This window comes from Polyodon spathula, chromosome 3 (genome assembly GCF_017654505.1).
Source record: "Polyodon spathula isolate WHYD16114869_AA chromosome 3, ASM1765450v1, whole genome shotgun sequence".
Taxonomy (NCBI): domain Eukaryota; kingdom Metazoa; phylum Chordata; class Actinopteri; order Acipenseriformes; family Polyodontidae; genus Polyodon; species Polyodon spathula.
In genome coordinates this window covers 356,537-371,719 of record NC_054536.1, presented here as the reverse complement: position 1 = coordinate 371,719, position 15,183 = coordinate 356,537, and the positions used below count along the sequence as shown (strand labels likewise).

Below are 15,183 nucleotides of genomic sequence, written 5' to 3'. Positions count from 1 at the left end.
ACGTTTTGCCAGTTTGTTGTGTTACAACCTGAAATCTTGATGCAGTAAAATAGGATTTTTTTTCCTTTGATTTACACAACCTACTCAATACTTTGAAGAGGCAAGATAATTTTTATTGTGAAACAACAGTTAAGGAAAAAAAAAAAAAAAACCTGAAATGTCTTGGGTAGACATCACCCCCCTGAGTCAATATTTGGTAGAACCACCTTTGGCAGCAATTACAGCTGTGAGTCTTTTGGGTTAAATCTCTACCAGGTTTGTACAATATTCAATATTCACCCATTCTTCTTGGCAAAATTGTACAAGCTCTGTCAAGTTGGATGGGGATCGCTGGTGGACAGCAATCTTCAAGTCTTGCCACAGATTCTCAATCGGATTCAAGTCCGTGCTTTGACTGGGGTACTCTAGGACATTCACTTTCTTGTTTTTAAGCCACTCCAGTGTTGCTTTGGTTGTGTGCTTGGGGTCATTGTCCTGCTGAAAGATGAATCTCTGTCCCAGTCTTAGGTCTTTTGCAGACTGAAGCAGGTTTTCCTCAAGGATTTGCTTGTATTTAGCTCCATCCATTTTGCCCTCTACCCTGACATGCTTTCCAGTCCCTGCCAATGAAAAGCATCTCCATGGCAAGACGCTGCCTCTACCATGCTTCACAGTAGGGAAGGGGTTACCTGGTTGATGGGCCGTGTTAGGTTTCTGCCAGACATAACGCTTTGCATTTAGGCTAAATAGTTTAGTTTTTGTTTCATCGGACTACAGAATCTTTTGCCACATATTTTCAGAGTCTCATGACCACATGACTTTTTGCAAATTCCAAGCAGGATTTTACATGGGTTTTTTTTCAGAAATGGCTTCCTTCTTGCCACTCTTCCATACAGGCCAGATTTGTGGAGTACCTCAGCTATTGTTGACACATGGACAGTTTCTCCCATCTCAGCCATGGAATGATGTAAGTCTTTCGGAGTTGTCATTGGCCTCTTGGTGGCTTCTCTGACCAATGCCCTTCTTACCCGGCTGCTCAGTTTGGGAGAACGGCCTGCTCTAAGCAGATTCTGGGTGATGCTGTATACCTTCCACTTCTTAATGATCGACTTGACAGTGCTCCAAGGGATATTCAATGCCTTTGAAATCATTTTATACCCCTCCTCTGATTTGTGCCTTTCCAAAACTTTATCCTGGAGTTGTTTTGAAAGCTCCTTGGTCTTTATGTTAATATCTTTGCTTTGAATGCACTACTCAACTGTAGGACCTTACAGAGACAGGTGTATTTAATCTGAAATCACGTGAACCACTTTTTATGCACACAGATGGACTCCATTTAACTTATTGTGTGAAATCAGAGGGCAGCTGGTTGCACCTGAGCTTGTTTAGGAGTGTCACAGCAAAGGGGGTGAATACTTATCTAATGAAGACTTTTCAGGTTTTATTTTTAATTGATTTGTTTTTTCACACCCCCCCCCCCCCATTTTTTCACACATTGAAAGTGTTGAGTAGGTTGTGTAAATCAAAGGGAATAAAAATCCCATTTAAATGATCAAGGGGGTGAATACTTCCTCTAGGCACTGTATATGACATGTAAGGAGCTGTTTCAACCTTTCCAGTCTGGGTTGAGCGCTAAGCACAGTACTGAAACAGCCCTTGTGAAGGTAACTCATGATGTGTTGGTGGCTGCTGATTCAGGATCTCTCAGTATTCTTCTTCTGCTGGATTTAAGTGCAGATACTGTTACTCATGATATTTTGCTGGAGCGCATGGAAAATGTTTTGGGCATCACTGGCACATCTCTTTGTTGGTTCAGGTCATATCTCTCTAATAGGAAGCAATTTGTTATCTGAGGCAACTATAAATCTGACAGTGCCCCAGTTACAGAAGGTGTCTCCCAGAGCTCTGTTCTGGGGCCATTATTATTTTGTATATACATGCTTCCACTTGGCCAGATTATTCAACATCATGGTCTTGGCTTTCATTTTTATGCCGATGACACCCAGAACTACCTACACACTAAACTCAACACTGATGTGGCTAACACTCCTCTACGCAGGGATCTGTCTGGCTTCAAGCACTGGATGCAGCTTCACTGGTTGCAGCTTCATGTTAGAAACATCATTAAAGTGTCATTCTTTCACCTGCGTGACAGTGCCAGGTTAAGATCATTTTTGTCCTCATCTTCTGCTGAGAAATTAGTTCATGCATTCAAGATTGCACTACTGCGATGCTCTTTTGACTGGGGTTACTGTAAAAGTACTCGAAAAGCTTCAGTATGTCCCGTTTATTCTATTGCAAGAGTACACTCCAGCACGCAATTTAAGATCCACGGATACTGGGTGTCTCATTCAACCTAGGACTAGGCTCCATACTGTGGGAGGATTTTACAGTGCTGCCCCGTCGCTATGGAACATGCTGCCCGGATCTATTCGAGATCCTCAGTCTGTGGATATTTTTAAAGACACACCTTTTTATTATAACTTTTGATTTGTTTTTATAGAACTGATGTTTTATCTGTACCTTTGTAGATTGTATGTTTATATTGTTTTTCTTGTACAGTGCTTTGGATCTGAGAAAAGCACTCTATAAATAACATGTATTAATTAATTATTATTATTATTATCATTATCATTATCATTATATTTATTATTATTATTATTATTATTATTCTGCTCTCAAAGGAATACAGTGCACTGCTGTTCTAACACTACTCTACTCTTGCACAAACCTGCAAATAAAACTTGAAATCTTCTCCAGGCCCTTGATCTGTTTTGACAGTGCTTTGTGGTGTTCATGTACTGGTGGTAGGGTTTCTTTTAAAGCTGAGGTTAGCAGTTTTATCATCAACCTTAATACACAGGGGTAATCTTATTATACACGGGTCTCCGGACACAACCGTGTATAACAACAAGGCTCTAAAACACCAAAGTGTACAGCCTTCTCCATGTATAATAACTACAATACTCAAAATTCAAGCAAAACCACAACAAATCCGTGTTATTCATATTATAGTATTAATATCTGCGGTTGTTAATATGTAGCCTGCAAACAACACAACTTCAACAGGCAAGTTTATACCGTTCCACTGGAAGAAAAGGGGATGGTGCATTGTGAAAAGTATCCGAGCCAGACTGTCAAATTCTGAAACAGCCCGTTTAACTAATTACAATCTGTGGGGTGAGGAGTCAAGAAATTCATAAAACAGGGGATCCCATAATCTGCTAAACATTAACCCCGTTACCAACTCAGAATAAACAAAGATGACTGTATTTACATTCTCTGTTTGCAATAAACTCTGCTGCTGCAAGATAAAAAATCTCAATGTTTGTATCCAAGTTAGTTAAGAGACATTTTTTGATATTCTACCTCAAACTTCTTGTGATTAAATTAAAATGGCACCAAATCCAAAATGCAGAAACATGAAACCCGTAAGTATTCGTTTCACTGTGCCTAAATACTTGCGCGCGTCTATTGATGTTGTTGCACTTGCAAACCCGAAGCCTACACTCCGTCAGTCATGACCTGCTCTTTAAGACGCGGCAGCATCCTGACAGGAAGGAATTTAACTCTTTCTTGGCAGCAGTGTCGCTATTGTTGCTTTTTGCAAGCCTTCACATTTTTGTTTTTCTGTCCCTGATTTAATACAAGTTGCAAACTTCATAAACAACCAGCAAATCGAGGCTGATCCGCGGGGATTTCAGCAAATTCTCCAAACACACGCATGCAAAAGCATCCTCTGGCAAATTCCAGGTAAGTTTCAAAGGCCTAACTAGCCCAAATTTGCAAGAGATCAAAAGGGAAATAAAGAACTAGAAATAGACACGCTCTACCATTTTGATGCAGGTTTTCTGGTGCAAAGGAGCCCGGGTTCTCCTCCCTTTGCTTCTGACTTTTGCTCTCCATGAAAATGTTTGGTTTTCCTATTTTCACATTTCTTCTGCCCCTGTTTTTCTTTACATCAGTCTTTTTTTCGCCATGTTAGCATTTAGGAAAAGACAAAAATGCAGAGGCTGCTTTTGCAGAAGGGACTGATGATTGGAGCTCAGGGATCATATGGAGCTTTTTGTCTGGAGTTTTAAAGGGACAGGGGCGTTATATTCTAGGGAGCTTGTACTGTACGGTATGTATGTGGCTTTGACTAAAAGCAATGGCACCGTGTATTCCGCAGTCTCGAGCAGCAGCAACGCGTCACCTGTGTGTTACTTTCTGGGAATTCTCACGCGCGTATAAAACACTTTGGAATGAGACATGTGACCTGTACTTTGCACACTCGATCATTTGCGCGATGTGCTATAAACAGGCCAATCACAATTCAAAGTTGACAGTTGTACAGTACAAGCAGCTAAGTGTAATAAAGCATAGTGGAAGCAGGTAAAGCCGGCAATGTGAACCCCGGAGAGGTGTGGTAAAGCATAACAGGACAAGCCATGGCAAACTGGGACAGGTTTGTGTTGTGTGACAGAAGAGTGGACGTGTTTAAAAAAAGTAGGGGAGAGAATTTGAAATAAAAACGTGTTCAAGTTCACCAGCACATGTGAGTGAACTCCCTCCCAGCACATGCGAGTGAACTCCCTCCCAGCACATGCGAGTGAACTCCCTCCCAGCACATGCGAGTGAACTCCTTCTCAACAGATGCGAGTGAAATCCCTCCCAGCACATGTGAGTGAACTCCCAGCACATGTGAGTGAACTCCTTCTCAGCACATGCGAGTGAACTCCCTCCCAGCACATGTGAGTGAACTCCCTCCCAGCACATGCGAGTGAACTCCCTCCCAGCACATGCGAGTGAACTCCTTCCCAGCACATGCGAGTGAACTCCCTCCCAGCACATGCGAGTGAACTCCCTCCCAGCACATGCGAGTGAACTCCCTCCCAGCACATGCGAGTGAACTCCCTCCCAGCACATGCGAGTGAACTCCCTCCCAGCACATGCGAGTGAACTCCCTCCCAGCACATGCGAGTGAACTCCCTCCCAGCACATGCGAGTGAACTCCTTCTCAGCACATGCGAGTGAACTCCCTCCCAGCACATGCGAGTGAACTCCCTCCCAGCACATGCGAGTGAACTCCCTCCCAGCACGTGAGAAAGAAAACAAATAAAAATAAAATCACACACTTTTTCCTAAATTAGTAAAAATATTTAATGAAACAAACAAAAACAAAACACATCAGTCAAAGCAAGAGGCATAGTTTACATTTTTCCAGTAAATAAAGACGTTTGTTTTAAGCCAATGCTGTGTGTAAGATCTCCTCTTTACTGCCGACAAGAATAATCCTCACGCAGGCTTTCACACACCCTTTTTAAAAAGTAAAACAGCCAACAATTGTGAACTGGTTTACAGAGCAGAATCAGTCAATTCATCCAACCCTGACAGATCTATTTCACAAAGTGAGCGTATGGTTAAATCTTCAGTGATCCATCCATGAGAAACTTCAAGTGAACCGGACAAGGTGTGGACATGTGGACAGCAGACAGATACTACCTGTTAGTATCACGATGAAGGGACAGTACTTTTAAATGCAGGGATCCCTGTCTTTGCTGGGAATTATTATTTGTATTATTTAATACCAGCAAGGCGCTACAGTATATGTCAGTGTTGTCCAGGGAGCCTCCTAAAATACAATTAGTTTGGAGCATTGTTAATAATTACATTTTCCTTTTCTAAAAAAGCAGAGAGCCAGTGGGAAAGTAATTGTAATACATCATCATCATCATCTTCCATTTATTTATTTTTTAATCCAAAGTGAGGCCATTTCAATTACAGGATTTCTTTAAAACAATCCCGCTAGCGCTTTAGAGCTCATTTAAGCTACTATAAAACAAAATACACAGCTTTAAATTAACCAGAGGAACATTCAGTTATGAGGTAAAACTATAACTAGGCAAATGCTTTGGTTAATGAGGTCATCAGAGTTACATTGAAACATGAAGATAACATTTCCTCTGTCTGCTACTGTTACACAGCAAGTCATCCATAACTTTAAAAACTGAAGAAAGAAGACAAGATACACAGAAGGCACTGGCCCAACAGAGAGTCTGCTTGACACAAACAATTCTTCTTCATCGGTCAAGTTTCATCAAGTGGAATGCTGGTTCTGAGTATTTACTGTGGATGAGCGGGACGGGATGGATAATGAGCAGTGTGACCTAAATTATACAAATGATTAAAATTACATTTCATATCAATAAAAGAAAAATAAAGCAACAGCATTGTTTCATTTAAAATGAGAACTCTGCAAAGAAGGGCATCTTGTGTTGATAACTGATAGCTGCTCAGACTCTAGTATTGTGCTGATAACTGATAGCTGCTCAGACTCTAGTCATGTGCTGATAACTGATAGCTACTCAGACTCTAGTCTTGTGCTGATAACTGATAGCTGCTCAGACTCTAGTCTTGTGCTGATAACTGATAGCTGCTCAGACTCTAGTCTTGTGCTGATAACTGATAGCTGCTCAGACTCTAGTCTTGTGCTGATAACTGATAGCTGCTCAGACTCTAGTCTTGTGCTGATAACTGATAGCTGCTCAGACTCTAGTCTTGTGCTGATAACTGATAGCTGCTCAGACTCTAGTCTTGTGCTGATAACTGATAGCTGCTCAGACTCTAGTCTTGTGCTGATAACTGATAGCTGCACAGACTCTAGTCTTGTGCTGATAACTGATAGCTGCTCAGACTCTAGTCTTGTGCTGATAACTGGTAGCTGCTCCGACTCTAGTCTTGTGCTGATAACTGATAGCTGCACAGAATCTAGTCTTGTGCTGATAACTGATAGCTGCTCAGACTCTAGTCTTGTGCTGATAACTGATAGCTGCTCAGACTCTAGTCTTGTGCTGATAACTGATAGCTGCACAGACTCTAGTCTTGTGCTGATAACTGATAGCTGCACAGACTCTAGTCTTGTGCTGATAACTGATAGCTGCACAGACTCTAGTCTTGTACTGATAACTGATAGCTGCTCAGACTCTAGTCTTGTGCTGATAACTGATAGCTGCTTAGACTCTAGTCTTGTGCTGATAACTGATAGCTGCTTAGACTCTAGTCTTGTGCTGATAACTGATAGCTGCACAGACTCTAGTCTTGTGCTGCACTGAGGTAGTGAACCAGTCAAATGTCACCTTACATCCAATCTAACATATCAGTTTTATTTTGGGTGTTGTACAATGATTGTCATGGGTTTTAATGTCAATTTACTGGTCTGACCCGTGAAATACGAGTCACTTGTGTGGTCTGTGATTATGCATGTTGAAGTTATAGATGAGATTATATTGTATAATGTATAAGAAACTTGAGAAAAGTCTGCTTTTGAATCAGATCTGGAATGATCTGGAAACAACAGGTCTGCTCATTTCCATCGCTGGCACAGAGGCTTCAAAGCTGAAGCATTGATTTTAAACTAGCCTTGTTTGTATTTGTGTCTGAGACAAACAAGGACATTATGGAAGCTTTTGTTATTCATTTTCTACTTGGTTTCTTCCCGCAGCACTGAGTGCATGCTCAAAAGTGACTGCCGGCATTTAATCACACTCATGTGAAGCGCTTGGCCTCACAGAAAACAATACTGGATGGCAATGCTTTTGCATCACGTGTCAGACACGAGTTTCACACACATCCAAGTCTGATGTCAGCTGTCTTTCTTTCACCCAGGGAAGCTATTCTTTGAAGAATAAAGAGTAATGACGACATGAGGACACAGGTCTTGTTTCCGTATTAACCTGCATCTTGTACTTCACCTGAAGCATCCAGAGGCAGGACTATGCATGTGCATTCTTTTCATTATGAAAGTACTTTAAACCATGTCCCAGGCTCCCATGCACAAGCCCGTTTACAGCACCCTTCTACTGTCACTCACTGCCAGCAGCTCCACTAAACAGATTCTTTATATAACAAGCCATGTCCCTTGCTCTAAACGCAGGTCCTATGCAATATCAGTATCTCTCCTCAGCCCTGATGTTAAACTACTGTCAGCTGTTTTAGGGGGTTCTCACTGGCAGTAGAAGTTGTTCTGGTAATGACAAATCCCAATGCTTCTGCCTGTAGATTTTGTACTGGTTCTGGGCACTTCTAAACATATTGACTTTTCCAGCACCATATACTGGGCCCCTTTCTAAACATGTTCGCTCTGCAGCATTTATGAACTTCAACACCAAGTTCCCTCCTTGCTTATTTCAATCACAAGTGAAATTTTGAATTTCTAACACACTTTCATCACATGCTCTCTGAATTCTCTTTTAACATTTTATCACTGGTTTCTGTAGATTTGTTTCATTGTAATATGAAATGATGTCATTGGGATCCTTAATATAATATGAGATGCCATTGAGATCCATCATGTAATATGAGATGATGTCATTGAGATCCTTCATGTAATATGAGATGATGTCATTGGGATCCTTCTTGAAATATGAGATGATGTCATTGGGATCCATCATGTAATATGAGATGATGTCATTGAGATCCTTCATGTAATATGAGATGATGTCATTGGGATCCTTCTTGTAATATGAGATGATGTCATTGAGATCCTTCATGTAATATGAGATGATGTCATTGAGATCCTTCATGTAATATGAGATGATGTCATTGAGATCCTTCATGTAATATGAGATGATGTCATTGAGATCCTTCATGTAATATGAGATGATGTCATTGAGATCCTTCATGTAATATGAGATGATGTCATTGAGATCCTTCATGTAATATGAGATGATGTCATTGAGATCCTTCATGTAATATGAGATGATGTCATTGAGATCCTTCATGTAATATGAGATGATGTCATTGAGATCCTTCATGTAATATGAGATGATGTCATTGGGATCCTTCTGTAATATTTGACCCTAGAAATATTAATAACTTCATAACTTTGATAATCATCGTATTTTAAGCCCATGTCATTCAAGTTACATATGCAAAAACAGTCCACCTCAGAGATTTAAAGGGGGTGGTAGATTCCAGATGGAGAGGCCACCTAGAACTAGGAGAAGAGGGGAATCCAGAATGGAGGGTACTGTATAAGTTACCTCTGGATAAGAGAGTAGGAGATCTACAGTGGAGACTAATACATGGTATACTGGCCACAGGTAGGCTCCTTCATAAAATAGATCCCAGTATTAACTCAGAATGCGCTTTTTGTACAGAGGAAGAAACTGTGTTTCATGCATACAATGAGTGTAAGAGGCTAGACTCTCTGTTTCAACTACTTAGCAGAATGTTAGAGATGCTGGGAGTTGAATACACAAAGAATATGTTTATTTTTGGAGTCCCCTACAAGAGAAGGGATAGCAATGTATGTTTAATAGTTAACTTTCTTCTAGGGCAGGGAAAACTGGCAATTCTGAAGTCTTCGGAAGAACAAGTTGGCAGGCTTAGAGCTGACTCAGGTGGACAGGCTGTTCAGAGTGATAGTGGTGAGCAGACTCAAGGTGGATTTCACCTATTTTAAATTGGTTCATGACTTATAAGGGTTCCAGATGAAGTGCTTGGACCCTCTCTACGTGACAAGACAATTCACTCCCATCCTCAGTAATGACCAAAAATTTTTTTTTTTAAATCAGAATTTAAATCCTTATTTTCAGGACATAAACATCTCCAAAAATTATGAGATGTCGCACACAACCCCTCAGATAAACAAAAGAAAAACTAATCTAAGAAACAAAATATTTAGAATTATTTCCTAACATTTCAAATTTTTAATATGAGATGATGTCATTGAGATCCATCATGTAATATGAGATGATGTCATTGAGATCCTTCATGTAATATGAGATGATGTCATTGGGATCCTTCTTGAAATATGAGATGATGTCATTGGGATCCATCGTGTAATATGAGATGTCGTCACTGGGATCCTTCTTGTAATATGAAATTATGTCATTGCCATCCATCATGTAATATGAGATGATGTCATTGAGATTCTTCATGTAATATGAGATGATTGAACACAGCAAGTTCAATTCGCAGTTTGGACCCCCTTACTACAACAGTGTGCTGCCTTCCGGGAGCCTCGGTCAAGCACATCACTGAGAACGTGGACAGGCTCCTAGAACGAACAGGAGACGACCCGGTAGTAGTCGTCCACATCGGTACAAACAACATTGGAAGAGACAGACCAAAATTCCTGCACAACAAATTCAGAGAGCTAGGAAGGAAATTAAAAGAGAAAACCAAAACTGTGGTATTTTCTGGTATACTACCGGCACCTTGCAAAGGACCATATGGACAGCTGGAAATAATTAATCAAAACACATGGCTGAAGACGTGGTGCACACAGGAAGGCTTCACCTATCTGGATCATTGGACCACATTCTACAACGAGGACTATCTGTATAGATGGGATGGACTGCATTTAAATAACAAGGGAACTAGGCTACTCGGAGAAAAGATCCTCAAGCAGGTTCAGAAGCATTTAAACTAGAAAGGAAGGGGGGAGAAATCAACAAAAAAACAGAAGGGAGACCGCATCAAAACAAGAACAACAACTCAGGTAAGACAACCATTAAATGTATTTATCTAAATGCTAAAAGTATCAGAAACAAAATTCTAGAACTTGAAGCTACTGCACTAACAGGTAACTATGATGTGATAGGTGTTACAGAAACGTGGTTGTCTGAGAGTGATGGGGACGAATATAATATTTGTGGGTATACACTGTATAGGAAAGACAGGCAGGACAGAAGAGGAGGAGGGGTAGCACTATACATAAGAAACAGTCTTGAAGCCCAGGTGTTAAACCTGGACAAAGAAAATAAAACCGAATCAATATGGGTCAGAACAACGGACAAAAATTCAAAAGGCATAATAATAGGAGCATGCTATAGACCGCCAGATTCAGATGGTGAGCACAATAATCTGTTATACAATGACATTAGAAATGCGTGTAGCAAAGGAGAAGCCATACTAATGGGGGATTTCAACTTCCCCCAAATAAAATGGGAAAACCCGGTGGGTAGCGCGAAGGATGAAATAGAAATGGTGGAAATGACAAATGACTGCTTCCTAACACAATTTGTCAAGGCACCCACTAGAGGGGAGGCATGCCTTGATTTAGTCTTTTCAAATAACGAAGATAGAATAACTAAAACAGAGGTCAGAGAACCACTGGCAAACTCAGACCACAACATGGTCTCATTTGAAGTGTTTTTTAAATCCCCAAAAGTAATGACTAAAGCTAAGGTTTACAATTTTAGAAAAGCAAACTATGAAGGTATGAAACAGAGACTAACAGAAGTAGATTGGAGTAAAATAGAGAAAACACCCACAGAAAAAGGATGGTTGTTCTTCAAAAATGTAGTACTAGAGGCGCAAAACAATTACATCCCTAAAGTAGACAAATCTAAATGTAAAACTAAATTGCCAAAATGGTTTAATAGATCAATTTAAAAAAATATTCAGCGAAAAAAGGCACTTTACAGAGCATTAAAAAAGGACCAAAAAGAAAGTACGCAGAAAGAGTACACAGAACTGCAAATGCAAGTCAAAAAGGAAGTTAGAAAGGCCAAGAGAGAAATAGAAATGAACATTGCTAAGGGAGCTAAAACCAATTCCAAAATGTTTTTCCAATATTACAACAGCAAGCGAACATTCAAAGAGGAGGTTAAATGTTTAAGAGATACAAATGGCAAAATCGTAGATGAAGAAAAAAAATAGCAAATATATTAAATGATTACTTTTCACAAGTTTTTACAAAGGAAGATACTGACAATATGCCCCACATGTCATCCAGTTCCTATCCAGTTTTAAATAACTTTAGCATAACTGAGGCAGAAGTGTTAAAGGGACTAGGAGCTCTTAAAATAAACAAATCCCCTGGGCCGGATGAGATCCTCCCAGTAGTACTCAAAGAAATGAAAGAAGTAATTTACAAACCGCTAACCAAGATCATGCAGCAGTCTCTTGACACAGGGGTGGTACCGACAGACTGGAAAATTGCAAACGTAATACCGATCCACAAAAAGGGAAACAAAACTGAACCAGGTAACTACAGACCAATAAGCCTGACTTCTATTATATGCAAACTTATGGAAACTATAATAAGATCCAAAATGGAAAATTACCTATATGGTAACAGGGTCCTGGGAGACAGTCAACATGGTTTTAGGAAAGGGAGATCATGTCTAACTAACTTGCTTGATTTTTTTGAGGATGCAACATCGATAATGGATAATTGCAAAGCATATGACATGGTTTATTTAGATTTCCAGAAAGCTTTTGACAAAGTCCCGCACAAAAGATTAATTCTCAAACTGAACGCAGTTGGGATTCAAGGAAACACATGTACATGGATTAGGGAGTGGTTAACATGTAGAAAACAGAAAGTACTGATTAGAGGAAAAACCTCAGAATGGAGTGTGGTAACCAGCGGTGTACCACAGGGATCAGTATTAGGTCCTCTGCTATTCCTAATCTACATTAATGATTTAGATTCTGGTATAGTAAGCAAACTTGTTAAATTTGCAGATGACACAAAAATAGGAGTGGCAAACATTGTTGCAGCAGCAAAGGTCATTCAAAATGATCTAGACAAGATTCAGAACTGGGCAGACACATGGCAAATGACATTTAATAGAGAAAAGTGTAAGGTACTGCACGCAGGAAATAAAAATGTACATTATAAATATCATATGGGAGATACTGAAATTGGAGAAGGAATCTATGAAAAAGACCTAGGAGTTTTTGTTGACTCAGAAATGTCTTCATCTAGACAATGTGGGGAAGCTATAAAAAAGGCTAACAAGATGCTCGGATACATTGTGAAAAGTGTTGAATTTAAATCAAGGGAAGTAATGTTAAAACTGTACAATGCACTAGTAAGACCTCATCTTGAATATTGTGTGCAGTTCTGGTCACCTCGCTATAAAAAAGATATTGCTGCTCTAGAAAGAGTGCAAAGAAGAGCGACCAGAATTATTCCGGGCTTAAAAGGCATGTCATATGCAGACAGGCTAAAAGAATTGAATCTGTTCAGTCTTGAACAAAGAAGACTACGTGGCGACCTAATTCAAGCATTCAAAATTCTAAAAGGTATTGACAGTGTCGACCCAAGGGACTTTTTCAGCCTGAAAAAAGAAACAAGGACCAGGGGTCACAAATGGAGTTTAGAAAAAGGGGCATTCAGAACAGAAAATAGGAGACACTTTTTTACACAGAGAATTGTGAGGGTCTGGAATCAACTCCCCAGTAATGTTGTTGAAGCTGACACCCTGGGATCCTTCAAGAAGCTGCTTGATGAGATTTTGGGATCAATAAGCTACGAACAACCAAACGAGCAAGATGGGCCGAATGGCCTCCTCTCGTTTGTAAACTTTCTTATGTTCGTATGTTCTTAAATAGCATCTCACCCAGCAGCATCCACCCCCAAACAACATCTCACCAAGCAGCATCCACCTCCAAACAGCATATAACCCAGCATCTCACCCAGCAGCATCCAAACCCATCCAGCATATCACCCAGCAGCATCTCACCCAGCAGGATCCACCCCAAACCAGCATCTCACGCAGCAGAATCCACACCCAAACAGCATCTCACCAAGCAGCATCCACCCCCAAACATCTCACCCAGCAGCACCACACCAAAACAGAATCTCACCCAGCAGCATCCACCCCCAAACAGCATCTCACCCAGCAGCATCCACCCCCAAACAGCATCTCACCCAGCAGCACCACACCCAAACAGCATCTCACCCAGCAGCATCCACCCCCAAACAGCATCTCACCCAGCAGCATCCACACCCAAACAGCATCTCACCCAGCAGCATCCACACCCAAACAGCATCTCACCCAGCAGCAAATTCTGAGGAGTGGTTCGTCGTAGATGTAGAGTGGTCGTATAGTGGGTCGTCGTTGTTTGCGTTTGATCTAGAGTGGTCGCTAGGTTGGGGTTGGCGTAGAGTCGGTCGTCGGTGGGTGGTCGTCGTAGTGGTTAGCGCGTTATCCACCCAGCAGCACCACACCCAAACAGCATCTCACCCAGCAGCATCCACCCCCAAACAGCATCTCACCCACCAGCATCCACCCCAAAACAGCATCTCACGCAGCACCAGCACACCCAAACAGCACCTCACCCAGCAGCACCACACCCAAACAGCATCTCACCCAGCAGCACCCCACCCAAACAGCATCTCGCCCAGCAGCATCCACACCCAAAGTGCATCTCACCGAGCAGCATCCACACCCAAACAGCACCTCACCAAGCAGCATGCACAATCAGCAGCATCTCACCCAGCAGCATACACCCAAAAACAGCATCTGACCCAGCAGCATCCACACCCAAACAGCATCTCACCCAGCAGCATCCACACCCAAACAGCATCTCACCCAGCAGCATCCACCCCCAAACAGCATCTCACCCAGCAGCATCCACACCCAAACAGCATCTCACCCAGCAGCACCACCCCCAGCCAGCATCTCACCAAGCAGCATCCACACCCAGCCAGCATCAAACCCAGCAGCACCACCCCCAAACAGCATCTCACCCAGCAGCATCCACCCCCAAACAGCATCTCACCCAGCAGCATCCACTGCCAAACACCATCTCACCCAGCAGCATCCACCCCTAAAAAGCATCTCACCCAGCAGCATCCACACCGAAACAGCATCACCCACAGCAAACAGCATTCAAACCCAAACAGAATCTTACCCAGCAGCATCCACCCCCAAACAGCATCTCACCCAGCAGCATCCACACCCAAACAGCATCTCACCCAGCAGCATCCACCCCCAAACAGCATCTCAACCAGAAGCATCCACCCCCAAACAGCATCTCACCCAGCAGCATCCACACCCAAACAGCATCTCACCCAGCAGCATCCACCCAAACAGCATCTCACCCAGCAGCATCCACCCCAAACAGCATCTCACCCAGCAGCATCCACCCCCAAACAGCATCTCACCAAGCAGCATCCACACCCAGCCAGCATCAAACCCAGCAGCACCACCCCCAAACAGCATCTCACCCAGCAGCATCCACCCCCAAACAGCATCTCACCCAGCAGCATCCACCCCAAAACAGCATCTCACCCAGCAGCATCCACCCCCAAACAGCATCTCACCCAGCAGCATCCACCCCCAAACAGCATCTCACCCAGCAGCATCCACCCCCAAACAGCATCTCACCCAGCAGCATCCACCCCAAAAGCATCCCACCCAGCAGCATCCACACCCAAACAGCATCCACACCCAAACAGCATCTCACCCCAGCATCTCA

General features: G+C 42.1%; 1 protein-coding gene across 1 annotated transcript in view; it reads right to left on the bottom strand.

Annotated features, from left to right (window-relative positions):
- LOC121309754 (zinc finger and BTB domain-containing protein 47-like) overlaps positions 1-3,993 on the bottom strand; it is a 28,785-nt gene extending 24,792 nt beyond the window's left edge. Inside the window, exon 1 of the mRNA XM_041242922.1 lies at positions 3,813-3,993. Within this exon, the coding sequence (XP_041098856.1) occupies positions 3,813-3,815 (3 nt within the window). The 5' untranslated portion in view covers positions 3,816-3,993. The remainder of the gene's footprint in view (positions 1-3,812) is intronic.
- Between the last annotated feature and the right edge of the window lie 11,190 nt (positions 3,994-15,183).